Source organism: Macaca nemestrina, chromosome 14, assembly GCF_043159975.1.
Source record: "Macaca nemestrina isolate mMacNem1 chromosome 14, mMacNem.hap1, whole genome shotgun sequence".
Lineage (NCBI taxonomy): Eukaryota > Metazoa > Chordata > Mammalia > Primates > Cercopithecidae > Macaca > Macaca nemestrina.
The window spans coordinates 110,030,977-110,052,625 of record NC_092138.1 but is presented as its reverse complement, the minus strand read 5'-3'; the positions used below and the strand labels follow the sequence as shown (position 1 = coordinate 110,052,625).

At 54.5% G+C, this 21,649-nt stretch overlaps 2 protein-coding genes across 7 annotated transcripts in view; both read left to right on the top strand.

Moving 5' to 3' along the window:
• The first annotated feature begins 3,638 nt into the window (after positions 1-3,638).
• On the top strand, positions 3,639-13,449 carry LOC105463963 (ST6 N-acetylgalactosaminide alpha-2,6-sialyltransferase 4). 3 transcript variants are annotated; one of them, XM_011711468.3, is made up of 7 exons: positions 3,639-3,860; positions 4,167-4,253; positions 5,779-5,964; positions 8,334-8,582; positions 8,676-8,746; positions 11,255-11,362; positions 12,765-13,449. In XM_011711468.3, exons 2-7 carry the CDS (start codon positions 4,242-4,244, stop codon positions 12,952-12,954), a joined length of 816 nt encoding a protein of 271 aa, XP_011709770.1. In that variant the 5' UTR covers positions 3,639-3,860; positions 4,167-4,241; the 3' UTR covers positions 12,955-13,449. The 3 variants fall into 3 exon arrangements, with proteins under 3 accessions (XP_011709770.1, XP_011709769.1, XP_070934478.1); XM_011711467.2 differs by having other exon boundaries at positions 3,640-3,860; positions 8,334-8,746; XM_071078377.1 differs by lacking the exon at positions 4,167-4,253 and having other exon boundaries at positions 3,641-3,860; positions 8,334-8,746.
• The window catches only part of LOC105463964 (ST6 N-acetylgalactosaminide alpha-2,6-sialyltransferase 6), a 25,060-nt gene continuing 16,771 nt past the window's right edge, over positions 13,361-21,649 (top strand). The window contains exons 1-2 of one of the 4 annotated variants that reach the window (XM_071078372.1): positions 13,361-13,429; positions 16,292-16,385. The gene's annotated coding sequence lies outside the window, so the exon portion shown is untranslated. Of the gene's footprint in view, positions 13,430-16,198; positions 16,386-21,649 lie in introns of those variants that run through there. The other 3 variants (XM_011711471.3, XM_011711473.3, XM_071078374.1) reach the window with 3 other exon arrangements.

Below are 21,649 nucleotides of genomic sequence, written 5' to 3'. Positions count from 1 at the left end.
GGATAGTATTGGGGGAAAGGCTTTAACTTCTCCACTGAGACCAGAGAAGAGTCTGACATGTCCCTAGGAGGGTCCCAAGTTAAGAGCACAGCAAGGGCCTGGAGTGAGAGAAGGAAAACATTTCCGAGTGGGAGGGGGCCACGTGGGCCAAGAGTGGACCCCCAGGATTGGACGGTGCAGGACCTCGGGGAAGCCATTCAGCTGCAATGCACACTGCTACTCCACTGACCCATCAGATCCCACCAAAGAAAGATGGCTGAGGGGCGAGGCGTGGTGGCTCATGCCTGTAATCCAAGCACTTTGGGAGGCCAAGGTGGGTGGGTCACTTGAGGTCAGGAGTTTGAAACCAGCCTGGCCAACATGGTGAAACCTCATCTCTACTAAAAATACAAACATTAGCCAGGTGTGGTGGCGGGCGCCTGTAGTCCCAGCTTCTTCGGAGGCTAAGGCAGGTGAATTCCTTGAACCCAGGAGGCAGAGGTTGCCGTGAGCCGAGATGGCACCACTGCACTCCAGCCTGGGCAACACAGCAAGACTGTGTCTCAAACAAAACAACAACAAAAAAAGAAAGATGGCTGAGGGGGAAGCGAGAGGAAAGAGAGAGCTCTGGCTGCAGGGTTCCTGGAATATTTGGTTTTTGGGTTTTTTGGAGACAGGGTCTCCCTCTGTCACCTATGCTTGAGTGCAGTGGCATGGATTACAGCTCACTGCAGCCTCAACCTCCTGGGCTCAAGTGATCCTCCCACCTCAGCCTCCCAAGTAGCTGGGACTACAGGCATGTGCCATTACACCTGGCTACTTTTATTTTATTCTGCAGAGACAGGGTCTCGCCATATTGCCCAGGCTGATCTTGAACTCCTGGGCTCCAGCAATTTGCCCAATTTGATCCTCCCAAAGTGTTGGGCCCACAGGCATGAACCGCTGCACTTCACCAGAAGATATGTACTTTAAATATTGATATCACTCCTAGTTGGCTGGGTGACCTTGCCTGATTTCTCAACCTCTCTGAGCTGGCATGAGCTGAGTGGAAATTTCTTGTTCTTGCTTTAGCAGGAAGTTGTGACATAGAGTGTGTCATGCCCATCACTCAGGAGGTGATGGGCCAGGGAAACTCAGAGGTGGCAGGGAATTGCAACAGGAACTAGAGTCTGACTCCACATTTCTACCCGTCTGGATCCCACAGGGCTGAGTCAGTGCCACAGAGTCCTGCTGTCACACATAAGGATGACTCAGCCCCTCTCCACCTTTGGGTCTCTGGCCATGAGCCTAGCCGGGACCTCAGGCTGGAGAGGAAAGTGATTTGTTCAAGAACTCATGGGACCCAGGCTCTCCTAACTCATGCATTGATAGACGTGACCTAGCACCTAGTGTGTGCTGGGCACTGTGCAGGTGTGGAGGTGCCCTGGCCCACATGGAGCTTAGAGTCTGTGGGGCAGGTGGACCATAAACGAGACAACTGGTTAATATACAGGGCAATTTCAGAGTGTGACAACCACTATGAAATACTGAGTTGGGGTGAGGCAAGAGGGATGGGGGTGCAGTGTCAGCTGGGTGGTTGGCAAGGGCTTTTCAGAGGAGGTGATGCTTCAGCTGAATGACAAGAGGAGCCACTCTATGACTAGTGCCGTCCAGCAGAGGACACAGTGAGTGCAAAGGTCCTGCAGTAGGAACGGCTTCAGTATGATTGGCGGCCAGAGGGTGGCCAGGGTCGGTAAAGGCTGACTGAAGGAGTTCACCCAGTGTAGGATCATGTAGGTTGTGGTAAGCAGAGTAGGTTTTTGCCAAAAGCAAAGTGAAGAAGTTTCTCTGGGGCTGTAGGACTTCCCGGTCACAGTTCCACTGTAGTCTTATGATCCTCAGCTCCCCTGGGAGCCCGGACCATTTGGGCATGCTGCTGTCTCCATGTGGTCCTAGCAAGGGTGGAGTTGCCTCTCTGGGGAAGGAATCATCATCTCACCAGCCATTGTGGGCAGTGTGTGAATCCATAGGGAACTTCTCACCATTGTGCCCTCAGGGTTGGGCCTATGAGCAAAGAAACTTGAAGAATGAGGACTGAGAAGGAAGGGCCCTGGCTTTGGGGACACACTGCCTTGTGTGGGTGAGGAGCCATGGTGACTGAGGGTGAACCACTACTCCCCACATGTGTCCAGGCTGGAGTGGCAGAGACAGGAGAGTTTGTGCTCAAAGGAGGCCCCTGGGGGGCAGGGCCACTACAGCAGCCCTCCTCCCAGCCCCTGGACAGGCACTGAGTCCTACAGCACCAGGCCCAGGGGTGATATGGCTTTGAACCTAGAGCAGGGTAGACTGGGAAGGTTGCTGAGCTGGGGACAGATACCCTGGCATCTAGCCCAGGCCTGAGCCTCTGAGAAAAAGGAAAAAGGAGTTTGAAATGGAGACCAGGGAAGGAGCCCAAGCTGGTTCCCAGGCCAGCGCCCTGCAGAGGAGGTGGGTGTGGCGGGGATGGGGAGAAGATCTTTCTGGCCAATGCAACATTTTGCAAAAAAAAAAAAAATCATAAACAAGGGCCGGGCGTGGTGGCTTACGCCTGTAATCCTAGCACTTTGGGAGGCTGAGGCAGGCAGGTCACTTGAGGTCAGGAGTTCGATACCAGCCTGGCCAACATGGTGAAACCCTGTCTCTACTAAAAATACAAAAGTTAGCTGGAAATTGCTTGAACCCGGGAGGCGGAGGTTGCAATGAGCCAAGATGGTGCCACTGTACTCCAGCCTGGGCAACAGAGATTCTGTCTCAAAAAAAAAAAAAAAAAACTTAGACGGGAAGTGTGCCCTCTCACTTCCCCATAGGCCCACCCCTGCTACCGTCCCAGTGCTTTCTGCCACCAGCCTGGCGCCTGAAGGCAGTTGCCTCTGAGATCCCAAGGGACCCCAATAGGACACACTGCGGCATCTGCCCGGGGCCTGGGCTAACTTGACTTGGATTTGGAGGACATTCCAGCGAGGGAGCCTTTGAGAGGTAAGAGTAGGTGGTCACAGCCCCGGGTCTGGAGTGAAACTGCCTGGGTTCGAATCTTGGCTGTGACAGGAGCCGCTTCTGCACGTGGGTCTCAGAGGAGAAAAACAGGCTCAGGTGAATGTCACACTGACATAATCATAATAAAATAATCATATTGAAAATAACTTATGTATTCGTTGTTTATCTGAATTTCCAGTGTCACTGGGCATTCTCTATCTTACTTGATAAATCCAGCAACCCTACCAGTTGAAACGTGGACTGCCTGACCGGAAGCCCCGCTTAATTTCCCTGCCCAACCACCATTTCAGAAATGGAGACACTCAAGTCCGGACTGCCAGGCCGCCACTGCCCGGTGGCCCCCGACACACTCTAGGTCTCTTTCCCCTGCGGCCCGACAGCTCGCCCAGGCAGGAGCCTGCTGGAAATGCGGAGGACAGAAAAGGGAGATGCTGGTACTCAGACTCCGCCCCGGCTCTGAAGCCCCGCCCCCGGCCCTGATGCCCCGCCCCTAGCTGGAGGCCTCGCCGCCAGCCATTCACGTCCCGCCCCGTCCCGGCCGCGCAGAGCCCTCCCCAGGTCGCGCAGGCTGCGCTCGTAGGATCCGCCTGCGGCGCGCAGGCCCCGCCCCAGGCGCGCGAGTCTCCGCCCGTCCTTGCCGGCCCCGGCCCCGCCCCCTGCCTCTGGCTGCTCGGATCAGCTTCCAGTCCGGTCGGCCCGGCCTGGGGGCCATGGAGCTCCGAGCAGCGGATCGCGAGCCTCCTGCGAACCCCAGCCTCCACGCCCGGTTAGCACCCGGCCGGGAGATGAGGCAGTGGAATCTGGAAGGGCGGTGAAAATCCCACGTCCTGCCCTTCCCCGGCCTCTCCATTCGTCCCCCGGGTAGAGAGGTAGGATGGATGGGGTGGAATTCCGGGCTTCTGGTTCTCTCTGCCCCAGACCCGATTGGTGACCTTGAGCTGGGGGTGCCCCCTGGCTGCCTCTTGGGTTGGCAGGAGGTCTCGCAAAAGTCGCTGAGTCCTGCTCTTTTAGGATGGGGACATTGCCTTCCGGTGTTTGGAGACGTCAAGGGGTTGGATTCCTGGGCGCCATGTGCTTTCACCCCGGCCTGTACCCTCCCCTGCCTCAGTTTTCCCGATAGCCTAGAACCTCATGTGCCTTACCCCTCCTGGCTCTGAGTTTCTGGGTCTTGGCAGGTGCCCGGCTCCCACCCCTTCCCAGCCCCAGCCCTGGAGACAGCAGCCCCTAGACTACCGAGGGACAGTGACAGCATGAAGGCTCCGGTAAGTGGTGGAAGAAGGAGGACTTCCAGGGAACGCAGAGACCCTGACCAGCGGAGCAGCTCAGCAGCCTCTCCACCCCAGGAGCCACTGCCACTTCTGACCTCCCTGCTGCCGAGCAGAGAAAGGCAGAATGGCCTCAAAGTCCAGCTCTCTGTGTGACCCCAGGCGGGTGGCATCCCCTCTGCGGTGTCCGTACCTTGCTATCCCTGTAAAACGGAGGTAACACTACGAGCTAACCAGGCAAGGCCTACCTGGGACTGGGGGTGTGAAAGTTCAGTTCAGCCGCTCTTGTCTTTACCGCAGAAGCCCCGGGTTGTGAGAGAGAGACAGCTGGCTGTGGGGGGCAGTTCATCTCAACTGCCTGAGTCAAGGTCTCTGGTTCCTCATGGGCAGGGGAGCAGGTGCCAGGCAGAACTACCTCCCCTGCACAGCTGGCCACACAGAAAAGACTTATTTTTAGAAGCTGACATAGCTTGCGGGCAGAAAATGGTGGGCCTTGGGCAGGATGCGCCGGGGTGGGTGGGGGTGATGGGGTGGGGGGTGGGGGCGACTTGCCCACTTCTGATTTTCAGAGAGCACCAGCCAAGGGCTCGGTGGCTTCTGAACGGTGGCCTAGGGACTTGTGCCTCGAGTCTAGAAAACTGGAGCCCAGAGAGACACAGGTGGTGACCAGGGTGGACCACTACCCAGTGACTAGCCCGCAGTTCTGCTGCCACCAAGCCCTTCCCCTCCTGGGAGGCTTGGTGGTGGTGGAGGCATTCACTAAGTCTGCCAGGAGGGCAGCCCCAGGCTGGGCCTAGCCCGGATGGCTAGAAGAGCTTCCTGGTTCCAACGGCCTTTGGAACATGGTTTCTGGAGGCAGGAGCCTCCAGGCACCAGCTTTTCAATTATTAAGGCCATTTCTTGAATGACATTTGCTCCAATCTCCTTGTGCCACCTGGCCTGCTGATCATCAGACGGCCACTGAGTCAGCTGGGGGTGGGGCGGAGGCAGGGCCACACTAGGCAGCCCTGGTCCTAGGCTGAAGAGGCTGGTGGCCCTTCTGAGGCACCACTTTCCCGTTGTCATGTGCACAGCACTTTACAGTATACAGAACGCTTTCACTGCCCCTCCCGTAAGTTCACACGGTAGGCGTTATCAGTCCCCAGTTTGTAGAGGAGGAAACAGGCCCAGAGGGATGGAGAGCCACAGCTCACATAGTACACCCCAGCCTCCAGTTAGAAATATGGGCTTTCCAGCCTGTATTTAAGGCCCCACTGTGGTGCTTCTTTGCTGTATGGCCTTGTACTACTCACTTCACCCCGAACTGCTTTCCTTATCTAGAAGGTGGGGATAATGACAGTGGTATCTCCAGGGCCTTATGTGCCCAGAGCTTGGCATCCCCGTGTAAGGCCCAATGGGTGGAGACTGGATTCTGCTGCTGTTCTAGGAACTGCTCTAGACCCAGGAGGCCAGGTGCAGCGCTGAAGGGGTTTCTGGGAGCCCCTCCCCACATACACCCGCCCATGGCCACTGTCTCCCTCAGGGTCGGCTCGTGCTCATCATCCTGTGCTCTGTGGTCTTCTCTGCCGTCTACTTCCTCCTGTGCTGCTGGGCCGGCCTGCCTCTCTGCCTGGCCACCTGCCTGGACCACCGCTTCTCCACAGACTCCAGGCCCACTGTGCCGGGCCCCTTGCACTTCAGTGGATATAGCAGTGTGCCAGACGGGAAGGTCAGTGGGCCAGGCAATGCATCTGGGGTGGGTAGTGACAGCTGGGCTTGTCCCAAACTGGACCTTGAACTTGGCCCCTCTGCTCACCAGCCATGTGATCCTGGCCAATCATGTCATCTCTCTGAGCCCTAGGTTCTTTTTTTTTTTCTTTTCTTTTCTTTTTTTTTTTTTGAGACAGAGTCTTGTTCTGTTGCCCAGGCTGGAGTGCAGTGGTGCGATCTCGGCTCTGAGCCTTAGGTTCTAAGAAGAATTTTTTTTTTTTTTTTTTTTTTTTTTTTTTTGAGATGGAGTTCTGCTCTTGTTGCCCAGGCTGGAGTGCAATGGCACGATCTCGGCTCACTGCAACCTCTGCCTCCCGGGTTCAAGTGATTTTCCTGCCTTAACCTCCCGAGTAGCTGGGATTACAGGCATGCGCCTCCACACCTGGCTAATTTTGTATTTTTAGTAGAGATGGGGTTTCTCCATGTTGGTCAGGCTGGTCTCGAACTCCCAACCTCAGGTGATCTGCCTGCTTTGGCCTTTCAAAGTGCTGGGATTACAGGCGTGAGCCACCGTGCCCGGCCAAGAAATTATTTTTTGTTTGTTTGTTTGTTTGAGAGAGAGAGAGAGTCTCACTCTGTCACCCAGGCTGGAGTGCAGTAATGCGATCTCAGCTCACTGCAACCTCAGCTCACTGCAACCTCCACGTCTCGGGTTCAAGTGATTCTCATGCTTCAGCCTTCCGAATAGCTCACCGGTTCTTGCCCATCTCGTCCTGGAAGATCTGGTCACAGGAGGCCCTCATGCGCTCAGTGAAGGTGTACACCTGCAGGCCGGGGTACATCCGGGTGAGCTGCAGCAGTGTGCGGTAGGTGCGGTCGCCGAGCACCCGGTCCATGTGCCTGCCCTGGCCCTGCCCTGGGACTACAGGCGTGCACCACCACACCTGCCTAATTTTTAGAGATGGGGTTTCACCATGTTGGCTAGGCAGGTCTTGAACTCCTGATCTCAAGCGATCCACCCACCTCAGCCTCCCAGAGTGCTGGGATTACAGGTGTGAGCCACCGTGCCCGGCCAGATGTTGTTTTCTTTTTCTTTTTTTTTTTTTTTTGCATTTATATTTTTATTTGTTTATTTATTTTATTTTATTTTATTTTATTTTATTATTTATTTATTTTTTTTTTTTTGAGACGGAGTCTTTGCTCTGTCACCCAGGCTGGGGTGCAGTGGCGCGAACTCGGCTCACTACAAGCTCCGCCTCCTGGGTTTATGCCATTGTCCAACCTCAGCCTCCCGAGTAGCTGGGACTACAGGCGCCCGCCACCTCGCCCGGCTAGTTTTTTTTGTACTTTTAGTAGAGACGGGGTTTCACTGTGTTAGCCAGGATGGTCTCGATCTCCTGACCTTGTGATCCGCCCGTCTCGGCCTCCCAAAGTGCTGGGATTACAGGCGTGAGCCACCGCGCCCGGCCCTGTTTATTTATTTTAGACAGGATCTCACTCTGTCAACAGGCTGGAGTGCAGTGGCACGATCTCGGCTCACTGCAACCTCCGCCTGCCAGATTCAAGGGATTCTCCTGCCTCAGCCTCCTGAGTAGCTGGGATTACAGGAGTGTGCTACTACGCCCAGCTAATTTTCGTGTTTTTGGTAGAGATGGGGTTTCGCCATGTTGGCCAGGCTGGTCTCGAACTCCTGACCTCAGGTGATCCACCCACCTCGGCCTTCCAAAGTGCTGGGATTACAGGTGTGAGCCACCACTCCCGGCCCAGATGTTTTCTTTCCCATTTTACAGATGAGAGACTTGAGGCTCACAGAGGCCAGTGACTTGGCCTCAGACCACATAGCTAGGAGGGGGCAGAGCCAGGATTCAGGCTCAGGACCAGGGAGTCCCACAGTTGTCCTGGGCATTGACGACCCTGCTTTTACTTAGAAACTGGGCACAGTGTGGGTGAGGCATGCGCAGGGGAGGGGGTGGCCTAAGAATGATTCTGAAGAACTGAGGTTCATGTTTACTTCACAAATACTGATATGACCTCCAGTCTGTGCCAGCCACTGTTCTAAGTGTTTTATAAATATTTGCTCAAGCAAACCTCATAAGAACTTATTATGTAGAGACAGTTAGGGCCTCAGAGGCAGCGACAGGAATGAGGATCACAAATATGGCTGATGAGGAAGTGGGGGGGCTGAGTGCAGAACCTTAGCTCTGACACTGGATATCACTGTGATCTGAGAAAGTCATCCCTGCTGCCCAGCCTGTAAAATGGGTCAATAACAGTCCTTCGAGCCGATACCTGATCAAGTGAGGTTGGTGGATATACCTGGGGAAGGCGCAGGGGGTGTAAGCTGCACGCTCATGCCTCTCTGTCTCTTTCTCCCTGCTGGCCCTGCAGCCGCTGGTCCGCGAGCCCTGCCGCAGCTGTGCTGTGGTGTCCAGCTCCGGCCAGATGCTGGGCTCAGGCCTGGGTGCTGAGATCGACGGTGCCGAGTGCGTGTTCCGCATGAACCAGGCGCCCACCGTGGGCTTTGAGGCGGACGTGGGCCAGCGCAGTACCCTGCGTGTCATCTCACACACAAGCGTGCCGCTGCTGCTGCGCAACTACTCACACTACTTCCAGAAGGCCCGAGACACGCTCTACGTGGTATGGGGCCAGGGCAGGCACATGGACCGGGTGCTCGGCGGCCGCACCTACCGCACGCTGCTGCAGCTCACCAGGATGTACCCCGGCCTGCAGGTGTACACCTTCACTGAGCGCATGATGGCCTACTGCGACCAAATCTTCCAGGACGAGACGGGCAAGAACCGGTGAGCCTGGGGCCTGCCTGCTGGGGTCTCCCTGGCAGCTGGGGACCTTCATTCTCTGCGAGTCTCTTGTCCATCAGGGCTCTGCTCTGTCAGGCCCGGGAGGTCAGCACTCAAGGAGGCAGACATGGTCCTGCCCTCTAATGGGGGGCAGGAGGAAAAGGGGATGTCACTCAGGAAACTGTCACACAGATCTAGAATCCCAAATGGTGGTGAGAGCTATCAGGCCTTTTGAGCACCCGACAGGAAGCACTGGGCAGTGTGTGGAGGGGCATGAGGGAGTGCTTCTCTCTGGAGGGAATGGTCTGTCTAACTTGGTCTCTGATATCCCTTCTGGATAATAAAAGTTAGAGGCCGGGTGCGGTGGCTTTCGCCTGTAATCCCGGCATTTTGGGAGGCCAAGGCGGGAGGATCACTTGAGGTCAGGAGTTTGAGGCCGGCCTGGCCGACATGGTGAAACCCCGTCTCTACTAAAAATATAAAAATTAGGGCCAGGCGCAGTGGCTCACGCCTGTAATCCCAGCACTTTGGGAGACCCAGGTGGGAGGATCACAAAGTCAAGAGATCAAGACCACCCTGGCCAACATGGTGAAACCCCGTCTCTACTAAAAATATAAAAATTAGCCAGGTATGATGGTGCATGCCTGTAATTCTAGCTACTCATGAGAGTAGCTGAGGCAGGAGAATTGTTTGAACCTGAAGGCAGAGGTTGCAGTGAGCCAAGATCACACCACTGCACTCCAGCCTGGGTGACAGAGTGAGACTCTGTCGCAAAAAGCAAAACAACACAGAGCAATAACAGCCCTCTTTGCTCACCAGGCACTGGGTGAAGCACTCCGCATTCAAGGTTTCATTTTATGTCATACCCAAAAGCGCACTCATGACTCTTGCCAGTCCCTCCTCCACACGCCTGCTCCTCCACCGGCCTCTGTGCTCAGGAGACAGAACAGTCAGCCTCTGGTGTATCCACCAGAAAATTGGGCTGTGCCTCTGACTCCCCTTGTACCATCATCTGCCACATACAATGGCCCATGGCTGCCACCTTGACCTAAGCTGCAGGCTTCCCACCCCCACCACTCCTGGCCTGCCTGCCCTGTGTGATCCTGCCCCTGCCTGCCTCTGTGACCTTGTGTCTCCTTCACTCTCCCTGTTCTACCCATACTGGCTATCTGGGGCTCAGACATCCATGCCTATTTCTACCTGTAGTCCTTTGCACCTGCCGTTCCCTCTCCCTGGAATGTTCTCCCAGATCTTCCCATGACAGGCTCCTCTTGCTACTCAGGTCACCTCCTCAGGGAAGCCCGCTCTTACCACCCCATCTGAAGGGGTGCCTCCCGCCCTGGCATTCTTTTTTTTTTTTTTTTTTGAGACGGAGTCTCGCTCTGTCGCCCAGGCTGGAGTGCAGTGGCGCGATCTCGGCTCACTGCAACTCCGCCCCCCGGGTTCACGCCATTCTCCTGCCTCAGCCTCCTGAGTAGCTGGGACTACAGGCGCCCGCCACTGCGCCCGGCTAATTTTTTGTATTTTTAGTAGAGACGGGGTTTCACTGTGTTAGCCAGGATGGTCTCGATCTCCTGATCTTGTGATCCGCCCGCCTCGGCCTCCCAAAGTGCTGGGATTGCAGGCGTGAGCCACCGCGCCCAGCTGCCCTGGCATTCTTTATCCATTCCTTTGTTTCCTTGTCTTGGCAGCAGGTGTCACCCTCTGCCATCATCTTGCTTATAGATTTGTCTCCTAGCTACTTGTTTATCTGTTTGTCTCCTTCCCTTGGGAATGTTAGCACCAGATGAGGCAGGTTCAGGGCCAGCACAGGGCCTGGGTGGGGCTCAGTTTGAATGAATGAACCAGTTCATACCTGCCCTGTAGAGGTCGAGGGCCGTGGCCCTTGGCTGGGAGGGTACCCAGGGCTGCTGCCTCCAGAGAGCTGAGGCTGGGGCCACCACCTAGCCCCTGACTCCAAGTGGAGCATGGGGGCATGGGGCAGGGTCTGGGCTGACAGTGTTCCCTCCCTATAACCCCTAGAATTATCTCCACTTCACAGACCGGTCATGAGGCTCAGAGAGGTTCACGAGCAAATGTGATGCCCATAGCAGAGCCAGGGTTCAAGTGGAAGATCCTTGGACTCTAGACAACCCCGCCCGACTTCAAACCACGGTGCCCTGCTGCTTCCTGCTGTCTCCCCAGGCCTGGTCCCTTAGATGAGGAGAGGACATGGCCAGAGCCCCCATACCCATCATCCAGGGGTTTGCTCAAACCCTGCAAAGCGTAGCTGGGCCCAAGTCCCACTGGGTGCTGAGGAGGTGATCAGGCCTGGGTTTGTGTGCCGTTCTGCCTGTCACCCACTGCTGGCCTTGGGCTGGCTCTGCCCCCTCCCCAGCCTCCCCCAGGGTCCCCCACAAGAGGTTGAGGTGCGTAGCCCTGGACTGGGAAAATACCAAGTGCCACTGGGGCCTGGAGCCACCACAAGGCCCCATGTTGACAGTGTCCCCCCGTCCCCCCAACCCACCCCAGGAGGCAGTCGGGCTCCTTCCTCAGCACCGGCTGGTTCACCATGATCCTCGCGCTGGAGCTGTGTGAGGAGATCGTGGTCTATGGGATGGTCAGCGACAGCTACTGCAGGTCAGACCGGCCGGGCCGGGCACACGGGAACACCGGGAGCACTGTGAGCCCTCCCAGGCCTTAAGCCAGAGGATTTGGGAGGTGTGGGGGCAAAGAGTGTGTGGGTTTCATGGTGGGTGACCATAGCACAGATACCCCTTGGGCTCTGGGCCTTGGGAAAGAGTTCAGTGTCAAACAGGCTGCCTTAGCAGCAACCCCAGTGCTGCTCATTGTGGCCACAGGCTGGTCACGGGCCAGTCATGCCACCCTGCAGACCCTCTGTTTCCTTATGTGGAAAATAGAGAAAAGAACCACATCTTCCTTGGAAGGTTGTTGAAACATTTAGGGGAGGAATAATCCACAAAAGTGCTTACCACAGTCAGGGCCTATATATATAGGGCCTAAATAGATATATATACACACACACACATATATATATGTGATATATCTTATATGTTTTAATTTTTGATATTATATATGATTTTTGATATTGTATACTATTTGGTATTATATACCAGCATGACATCAAGTTCAGATATGTTTATGGTATGATTTTGTACCATCGTTATATTATTATATTTCTTTTCTTTCTTTCTTTCTTTTTTTTTGAGACGGAGTTTTGCTCTTGTTGCCCAGGCTGGGGCTGGAGTGCAGTGGTGCAATCTCGGCTCACTGCAACCTCTGCCTCCCGGGTTCAAGCAATTCTCCTGCCTCAGTCTCCCTAGTAGCTGGGATTACAGGCGCGTGCTACCACGCCCAGCTAATTTTTTGTATTTTTAGTAGAAACGGGGTTTCATCATGTTGGCCAGGCTGATCTCGAACTCCTGACCTCAGGTGATCCACCCACCTTGGCCTCCCCAGGGATCAGGGATTACAGGTGTGAGCCACCGCACCTGGCCTATATTATTATATTTCAATATCATGGAAACTAACAAGTTCAGAACAAGTCACCTAGGTGACAGGTGTCCCTGTGCCCCAGCCATGGCCCTGGCCACACGGCTGGCCCCTGTGATGCTGATGGGGAGGTGGGCGTGCAGGGCTGGTGGCTCTGTGACATGAGAATGAGGAGCTCCTCCCTCACCAGGAGCCCAGCACCACTAGCAGGGTGCTTGCAGTCTCCATCTCTTGATCTATGCACTCGTTCTAGAAGGTGGATGTGACCATCTGCATTTTACACATGGGATATTGAGGCTCAAGGGTCCATCTCTGGCCCAGAGTCATCCAGCTAGCAAGAGGCAGAGCCAGGACTTGAGACCTGGCCTTTGGGATTTGCTACTCGCCTATGTGTCTTGGCCTTCCCAGGGATCAGGCATGGGTCTCCATGAGCCCATGGGCCTGGCGAGGGGTGGTCAAGGTAGGCAGCAGGGTGTGGCAGGAGGTGAGTGAGTTCTGTCCTACACCAGCCCTGTTTCCCACCCCACAGGGAGAAGAGCCACCCCTCAGTGCCTTACCACTACTTCGAGAAGGGCCGACTGGATGAATGTCAGATGTACCTGGCACACGAGCAGGCGCCCCGAAGCGCCCACCGCTTCATCACTGAGAAGGCAGTCTTCTCCCGCTGGGCCAAGAAGAGGCCCATCGTGTTCGCCCATCCGTCCTGGAGGACTGAGTAGCCTCCGTCGCCCTGCCAGCCGCCATGCTGTTGGGAGGCCTCTGGGATCTCCCGTCCCAGGCCATCACACTCCACAAAAACATTTAATTTATGGATCCTGCCTCCTGCCACGTGCTGGGTGGAGTGCCCCACTCTGGCGACATTTGGAGCCATCTCAGGCCTCATGACTTGAAGGGGAGTGGAATGAGGAGCCCTGTCTCCACCTCTACTCCCTGAGTAATTCATGGCATTTGGGGGCTCACCCCACCTCCAGGTCTGTCAAGTGGCCTTTGTCCCTCGGGCTGATGGCCCCCTACTCACCAGCATCATCATGACCTTGTGCCAGTCCTGGTCCTTCCTCCCCAGCCACCCCTACTACCTTTTGGTGCCACACTTCTCAGGCCGGCCGCCCTGGTTGGGGCAGCCAAGAGCCTGGGGTTCGTTGGGTGAAGGGGCCTTGGAGTTGTGACTGCCGGGGCCGTATCAGGAACGTACGGGTAAACGTGTGTTTTCTGGACACTGTCTCTAGCGTGGTCATGTGTCTAATGTGGAGACTAGAGCTTCTTTCCCTGTCACAATCTCAGATGCTTTTTTTTTTTTTTTTTTTTTGAGACAGAGTTTTGCTCTTGTTGCCCAGGCTGGAGTGCTGTGGCGCGATCTCGGCTCACTGCAACCTCCGCCTCCTGGGTTCAAGCAATTCTCCTGCCTCAGCTTCCCAAGTAGCTGGTATTACAGGCGCCCGCCACCACGCCTAGCTCATTTTTTGTATTTTTAGTAGAGATGGGGTTTCATCATGTTGGCCAGGCCGGTCTCAAACTCCTGACCTCAGGTGATCCACCCGCCTCGGCCTCCCAAAGTGCTGGGATTGCAGCGGTGATCCACCGAGCCCAGCTGTCCCAGAAGCTGTTGACTGGAATCCCTGAGGCCCCTACCCGGGCCCACATTGGCTGGGCTTCAGTTTCTTCCCCAGCAACCTCCTGCTGGTGGCCCCAGCCCAACCCCTTCCCCAGTAGGTCAGGGCTGCTCCGGGGGACTGGTTCCTTCACTGCTCTGGCCCAGGAAACTGACCCCAAGCCAGAGACTTCTTTGGGAACCCCGTTCTGTACCCAGTGAGAAGAGAGCCAGGGCCAGGAGGAAGGACTCTGAGTGGGAGGGAAAGTCCTCCACCCATATTGCTTCCCTGGTTCTAGGTCAAATGGCAAGTTAAATTAGCTGTTAAATCTGGGGTTGGGCCTGGCACAGTAGGGGCTAAGGCGGGAGTATTGCTTGAGACCAGGAATTTGAGACCAGCCTGGGCAACATGACAAAACCAGTCTCTACCAAAAAAAAAAAAAAAGTGGGCCAGGCACAGTGGCTCACGCCTGTAATCCTAGCACTTTGGGAGGCCAAGGTGGGCAGATCATAGATCACTTGAGATCAGAAGTTTGACACCAGCGTGGCCAACATGGTGAAATCCTGTCTCTACTAAAAATATGAAAGATTAGCAGGATGTGGTGGCGGGTGCCTGTAATCCCACTCTGGAGGCTGAGGCAGGAGAATCGCTTGAACCCGGGAGGAGAAAGTTGCTGTGAGCCACTGCACTCCAGCCTGAGCGACAGAGTGAGACTCCATCTCAAAAAAAAAGAAAAGAAAGAAAGTGGGTTTAGTCTCCCTGCAAAGCAGGAAGGCAGAGGGCAGCCCTGGGTGGGTGCTGTGAGGGAGTCTAGCCTGGCTCAGGCCTTATTTTCCTCACCTATAAAGTGAGGAGAAGGGCCGGGCGCGGTGGCTCAAGCCTGTAATCCCAGCACTTTGGGAGGCCGAGACGGGCGGATCACGAGGTCAGGAGATCGAGACCATCCTGGCTAACACGGTGAAACCCTGTCTCTACTAAAAGATACAAAAATATAGCCGGGCGAGGTGGCGGGCGCTACTCAGGAGGCTGAGGCAGGAGAATGGCGTAAACCCGGGAGGCGGAGCTTGCAGTGAGCTGAGATCTGGCCACTGTACTCCAGCCTGGGCGACTGAGCGAGACTCCGTCTCAAAAAAAAAAAAAATAAATAAATAAAGTGAGGAGAAAAGACCCACCAGCAGAAGCTTGCCATCCTCAGAGGAGGGCCGGTGCTAGCCGGATTTACAGATGAGCTGAGGCCACTCAGCTGAAGCCGGATGACTGTGGAGCGGCTGGGCCAGGGTGCAAAATAAAGTGAGGACCTCAGCCCTGCACCCTTGGGCTGGAGAGAGCCCCCAAGCATCACCCCTCCCAGGCATCACTACTTCATCTGGGGACTGGAAGACTCAGAGGACTGGGCCAGGGCCTCGGGCTGTCAGCTGGGATGCAGCCCTGGGGTTCTAGCTGCCAGTTCCAGGGGTCAGGGCCCTCTGCTAATGCTCTGCTGTTGCCAACTTGAAATTCTTAGGTTTTACTTTTTTTTTTTTTTTTTGCAAGAGGACTTGCATTTTCATTTTGCACTGGATCCGAGAAATTATGTAGCCAGTAGTCCCGGGGGCTCTGGGTGACCCGGCACACTCTCCCTCCCATCCTTGGCTTTCACAGAGGGGCCTGAGACCTGGTGCTTGGTTCACACCACTGCTTTTGTGCCCTGCCTCCCCCTGCCCAGTGCCAGATGGACTCAGAAGTTTCTGCAGGAATGGGAGGGGGGAGGAGAGCCCTGAGCTGGCGAAGCAGGGAGCAGGCTGGCAGTGGAGCCACAGCACAGAGCGAGGGGCTCTGAACAGGTGTCAGGCAGAGGTAAGGGAGGGATGGAGCCTGGTAGGCGGAGGTGGAGGGGGTTTCCAGGCTTGGGGTGGGGGCCCTGGAGTCAAGGCCTGACTTCTTTCTGGCCCCACTTTCTGCTGTTGGGGTCCTGGCAGATTAGTGCCCCTCTCTGGGCCTGTTTTGTCATCTGTAAAAGGTTAAAATAGTCCCCACCTCACAGATTCAGACAGTGGACTGTCCCTGTGGCTTATGATATAGCAGGCACTTGACATGTGGAGCCAGCATTTTTCGTGGGGTTTGTCTGCCTCGGCTGGCCCTGCCCTTCCTTCGTGGTGACAGATGGCAGGATGCCCCTGCCCCATAGGTTGTCTCCCTACTCCCTGCCTCTTCCTGGGTGTCCAAGGTCCAGGGTCCGCTGGTTCTGATGGGATTTGAATTCCACTCACTCCTGGGAGGCTCCCTTCTCTTCCTCCTCCATCCCCTGGGAAGAGGCTGACCCAGCCCTTGGGCCCAGGACACACAGTCTCCTCTAACGTGGCTCTGCCCTTGGGTGGGGTATTTACTGCTGGGTTGGCCCAGATCCTGTGTCTTTCTAGGGGTGGTGACCTGGCAGGAGTGATGCGTCAGTCACTTCCTCCAGGCAGACGGAGATGATCCTTGACAGGTCTGGTGGCTGGCTCGGGGTCTGCTGAAAGCTGTCTTGACCAGGAAACCGAAGACTCTGCTTTTGCCACAGCGGTTCCTGCAGCTGCCTTGAGGTGAGCCCAGGGCAGGAGCCTCCCCACAGCCCCCGGGATCACGTGGGTCTGCAGCCACACTTTGGGCCTCTGTTGTCCTTCCTGTTCATACCCTGGTTCCTTTGCCCCTCTGCAGACTGGTTAGGGACCTACGCTGCTTCCTCCAAACCCAGAGAGGAAGCCAGGTAAGCCTTACAGCCCGGAGGCATCCTAAGGGGCCTTTTCCTTAGAAGGGCCATGGGGCCAGGCCCAGAGCTCAGCTCACAGTTCACACACCTTCATCTTGTAAGGAAAAAATGAAACGAAAAACCTCACACACCCAGGTGAGGACAGGAGCATCTGGCTTTGGGGGACTGGTGGGCCCTAGCGTCTAGGCCCATCTAGGCCCGTCTGCCCTCTCCAGCCTCTGTGGGGGAAGAGGCAGTACTTCCTTGTTCCAGACCCTCTGGCCGGAAGCCCAGGTCCTAGGCTATGGAGCAGGCCCTGTGTGCAGGCCCCCACCTGCCTGCCACTCTCACAGGCCTCGCCTCTCCAGAAGCCCCTCCCCTAGCCAAAAGCCCAGAGGGAGACAGGCCAGAGTCCTCAGGTCTGGCTCGTAGCCTGGCTCTGCCCAGGACCCGCTGCGGAGTCTTGGGCAAGTTCTGTTCTCTCTCTGGCCTTTGATCTTGGTTTCTTTGAATTGGGAGCTGGGGCAGGTGAGGGGGGCTCTTAGGGCTCTTTCCAGAATACCATGGAAGGGAAAAATCCTAACAGCTCAAAGAAGTTTGCTAAGGGTCAGGAAGCAGGGGGGTACACGGGCCTCTCCTACCCCTGGGGCAGGAAGGGTCAGAGCAGAGGCCAGCTCTCCCAGACCGTGGGGGAACGGCTGCGGGGGAGGCCCACGAGGACTGGCCACAGCCACCACGCAGGAACGTCCTGGTGTGGCCTGGCCTGGCTCTCACAGGCCCAAGGCTTCCGTGTAGAACACGTCTGCGGTTATTAAACAGGCAGGCCTAGTGGAAACAGCCCTGCCACCTGCGTGTTCTCTGAACCTCAGTTTCTCCCTCTGGAAAGTGGGTTAACCTCAATACCCAGCTCATAGGCCACCTTAAGGATTCAATGAGGTGTGTTTGCAAAGTGCCTGGCACAGAGTAAGCCGTTCTGCTTCTCATCCTTGTTATTACTATTATTGAGATGGTTGCTGTTGTTCTTGAGGCTCAAGAAGGGAAGCCAGGCCTGAAGCAAATCCTGCTGGAGCGAGCCTGGGCCCAGAGACATGGCAGGCCGGACGGGCAGCTCCGCGTCCAGATGCCGTCCAGGAGCAGGGCCGAAGCACCCTCTCACTTCTGGGTGTTTGATTTGGGTCACTGGCCTGGGTTAGTGAGAAGGGCTGGGGACAGGATGTTTCCTTCCCTGGTTCAGCCCCCAACCCCCTGGGTGGCCTTGGGCTAGAGGTGTTCCTCTGAGTCCTCAGAAGTCGAGTTCATCAGGCCTCCTGCCTGATCGCCCTGCCCCCACTCCGTGGTTTTCCATCCTGTCGCTTGTAGTGCGGGGTCAGCGACCTAGGAGGGCCATGGGTAGGGCTTGGTTTGAGGCTCAGGAAGCGGATGGAGGTGGGCACCAGGGACAGGAAGCCTCAAACCCACCCTTGCGGGCCACCCCCTCCCTGCCTGGTGGGCGGTGCCTGTACTGCCTAAAGGCTGTCCCCTGGCGGACTGCTGACTTTTGTTTTAATTGGAAACGAAGTGTTATTAAGGCTTCCCATATAAGTACAACGCAAACAACCTACAAGTTTATAAAGGGAAAAGTGAAGGCAGCTCCCAACCGTCCTGACCCACCTTCACTTCAACAGGAAATCAACTGCAGGTGGAGTCCTAGTGGGCCCTTCCAGACACCTTCTGTGTGCATTTACAAATACTATACGTAGTTGTATAATTTTAAAAAGCAAGCAAAGGCCGGGCATGGTGGCTCACGCCTGTAATCCCAGCACTTTGGGAGGCCGAGGCAGGCGGATCACGAGGTCAGGAGATCAAGACCATCCTGGCTAACACGGTGAAACCCCGTCTCTACTAAAAATACAAAAAATTAGCCGGGCTTGGTAGTACGCGGCTGTAGTCCCAGCTACTCAGGAGGCTGAGGCAGGAGAATGGCATGAACCCGGGAGGCGGAGCCTACAGGAAGCCGAGATAGCGCCACTGCACTTCAGCCTGGGTGACAGAGCAAGACTGTCTCAAAAAAAAAAAAAAAAAAAGCAAGCAAAAAAAACATGCTATATATTGCAGTTTGCTTTTAGAAATTAAAAAAATATATATATATATATTTTTTTTGAGACGGAGTCTCGCTCTGTCGCCCAGGCTGGAGTGCAGTGGCCGGATCTCAGCTCACTGCATGCTCCGCCTCCCGGGTTTACGCCATTCTCCTGCCTCAGCCTCCCGAGTAGCTAGGACTACAGGTGCCCGCCACCTCACCTGGCTAGTTTTTTGTATTTTTTAGTAGAGACAGGGTTTCACCGTGTTAGTCAGGATGGTCTCGATCTCCTGACCTCGTGATCTGTCCATCTCAGCCTCCCAAAGTGCCGAGATTACAGGCTAGAGCCACCGCGCCCGGCCAAAAAATACATTTTTAAAAATATAAAAATATTGTGTGGACTGGGTGCGGTGGCTCATGCCTGTAATCCCAACATTTTGGGAGGCCAAGGCGGATGGATCATTTGAGGTCAGGAGTTTGAGACCAGCCTGACCAACATGGTGAAACCCCATCTGTACTAAAAATACAAAATTAGCCGGCCGTGGTGATGTCTACTAAAAATACAAAATTAGCCAACTGTGGTGGCACACACCTGTAGTCCCAGCTACTCAGAAGGCTGAAGCAGGAGAATCACTTGAACTGGGAGGCAGAGGTTTCAGTGAGCCGAGATCACACCATTATACTCCAGCCTGGGCAAAAAGAGTGAAACTCTGTCTCAAAATAATAATAATAATAATAATAATAATAATAATGTGACCATTATCTTAAAATTTTTGGAAAAATACAGTTAATCCAAAAGAAAAAAAGCAGCCCCAGATCCCATCATTCCAGAAATAACCACTATTAACCCTAATCACTGGCCGGGTGCGGTGGCTCACACCTGTAATCCCAGCACTTTGGAAGGCTGAGGCAGGCGGATCACCTGAGGTCAAGAGTTCGAGACCAGCTTGGCCAATGTGGCGAAACCCCATCTCTACTAAAAATACAAAAAATTAGCTGGGTGTGGTGGCCCGCCCCTGTAGTCCCAGCTACTCGGCAGGCTGAGGCAGGAGAATCGCTTGAACCCAGGAGGTGGAGCTTGCAGTGAGCCGAGATTGAGCCATTGCACTCCAGCCTGGGGGACAGAGAGAGACTTCATCTCAATGAAAAACAAGCAAAAAATCAAAAACACTAATCACTGTGATAGGCAAAAGGCATTTCCTTATTTTTTCATCTTTTAAAGTATTGTGATACGGTGTCATATTTGAAAGTTATAAGGCATAAAAATATCATGAACCTGTTGACCTCAGTCCCCACTTAAAGACCACTGTTTTAACTTGCATACCTCTTTGATTCTTCCCCCATTGTTCTTGACTTTGCTTTTATTTATTTATTTTTTTACTTTTTTTGAGATGGAATCTCGCTCTGTTGCCCAGGCTGGAGTGCAGTGGCGCGATCTCGATCAATGCAACCTCTGCCTCCCGCCTGCCAGGTTCAAGCGATTCTCCTGCCTCAGCCTTCCAAGTAGCTGGGATTAAGTAGCATGTTCCAAGTAGGCATGTGTCACCACACCCGGCTAATTTATTTGTATTTTTAATAGAGACAGGGGTTCACCATGTTGGCCAGGCTGGTCTCGAACTCCTGAGTTCAAGTGATCTGCCCGCCTGCGCCTCCCCAACTGCTGAGATTACAGGCGTGAGCTACCGTGCCCAGCCTCTATTGTGTAGTTTTTACTCATCTTCCCAGACCTCTTTTTCACTCCTTGTGTCTCTAAGATTCATCCATGTAATTGTAGATCATTCATTTTACCCTGTTATGTATTATTCCACAGTGTGAACCTTCCATTGTGTAAAACAATTCCATTCTCTTGTTGATGGATATTTGGGGTTTTTCCCTGTTTTGTATTATTTCAAGCGATGCTGCTATGAACCTCCTTGGGCACATCTGCAAGAATTTCTCCAGGGCATGTTTACTCAGCTGTGGAATGCAAATGTTTAGGACTTTGTTTCCAAGACAGTTCTTTTTTCTTTCTTTCTTTCTTTTTTTTTTTTTTGAGAGGGAGTTTAGCTCTTGTTGCTCAGGCTGGAGGTTGGAGTGCAATGGCATGATCTCGGCTCACTGCAGTCTCTGCCTCCTGGGTTCAAGCGATTCTCCTGCCTCAGCCTCTGGGGTAGCTGGGATTACAAGGGCCCGCCACAACGCCTCGCTAATTTGTGTATTCTTAATAGAGACGGGAGGCTGGGGTGGCGGGGGAAGGGGGTGGTGGTGGTTTCATCATGTGGGCCAGGCTGGTCTCTAACTCGTGACCTCGGGTGATCCACCCGCCTCAGCCTCCCAAAGTGCTGGGATTACAGCCACTGGGCCTGTCTGGCAGTTCTTTAACTTGCTTTCTTCACGTAAATATCCTGTAAATATCCCGGCCATGCTTTCCTGCCAAGGCATACTGACCTGCACCCTTCCTTTTGGTTTGGTTTGTTTTGTTTTTTTGTTTTTTTTTTTTGTTTTGAGACAGAGTTTCGCTTTTGTTGCCCAGGCTGAAGTGCAATGGCGCGATCTCAGCCTACCACAACCTCTGCCTTCCAGGTTCAAGCGGTTCTCCTGCCTCAGCCTCCGGAGTAGCTGGGATTACAGGCGTGCTCCACCACGCCAGGCTAATTTTGTATCTTTAGTAGAGACGGGGTTTCTCCATGTTGGCCAGGCTGGTCTGAAACTCCTGACCTCAGGTGATGCACCTGCCTCGACTTCCCAAAGTGCTGAGATTACAGGCGTGAGCCACCGCTCCTGGCCCGCATCCTTCATTTTAACAGCCTCCTCGTGCACTTTGGCAGGCTGTGCCTTAACTTAAGCAGTCCCCTAGCAATAGCTACTTAAGTTATTTTTCCCTATCACGTAGAGTAATGTCATGGATGTCCTGGTAATTATAAGAAGGAACATTTTAAGTTTTTCCAGCTATGTGAAGTTGTCCTTCTCCCTATTTTCCAGAGGCAGGGAGAAGGAAAGTTATGCGCTAAGGCCGCGCAGCTGGCGAATGGCAGAGCGGAACTTGAATCTGAGGGTGAACCCTGAGTTTGCCCAGGTGA

Coding starts and splice junctions, on each gene's coding strand:
- LOC105463963 (XM_011711467.2), top strand. Junction 5,965..8,333: donor GCAGTGTGCCAGACGGGAAG/GTCAGTGGGCCA, acceptor CTGGCCCTGCAG/CCGCTGGTCCGCGAGCCCTG. Junction 8,747..11,254: donor GACGAGACGGGCAAGAACCG/GTGAGCCTGGGG, acceptor AACCCACCCCAG/GAGGCAGTCGGGCTCCTTCC.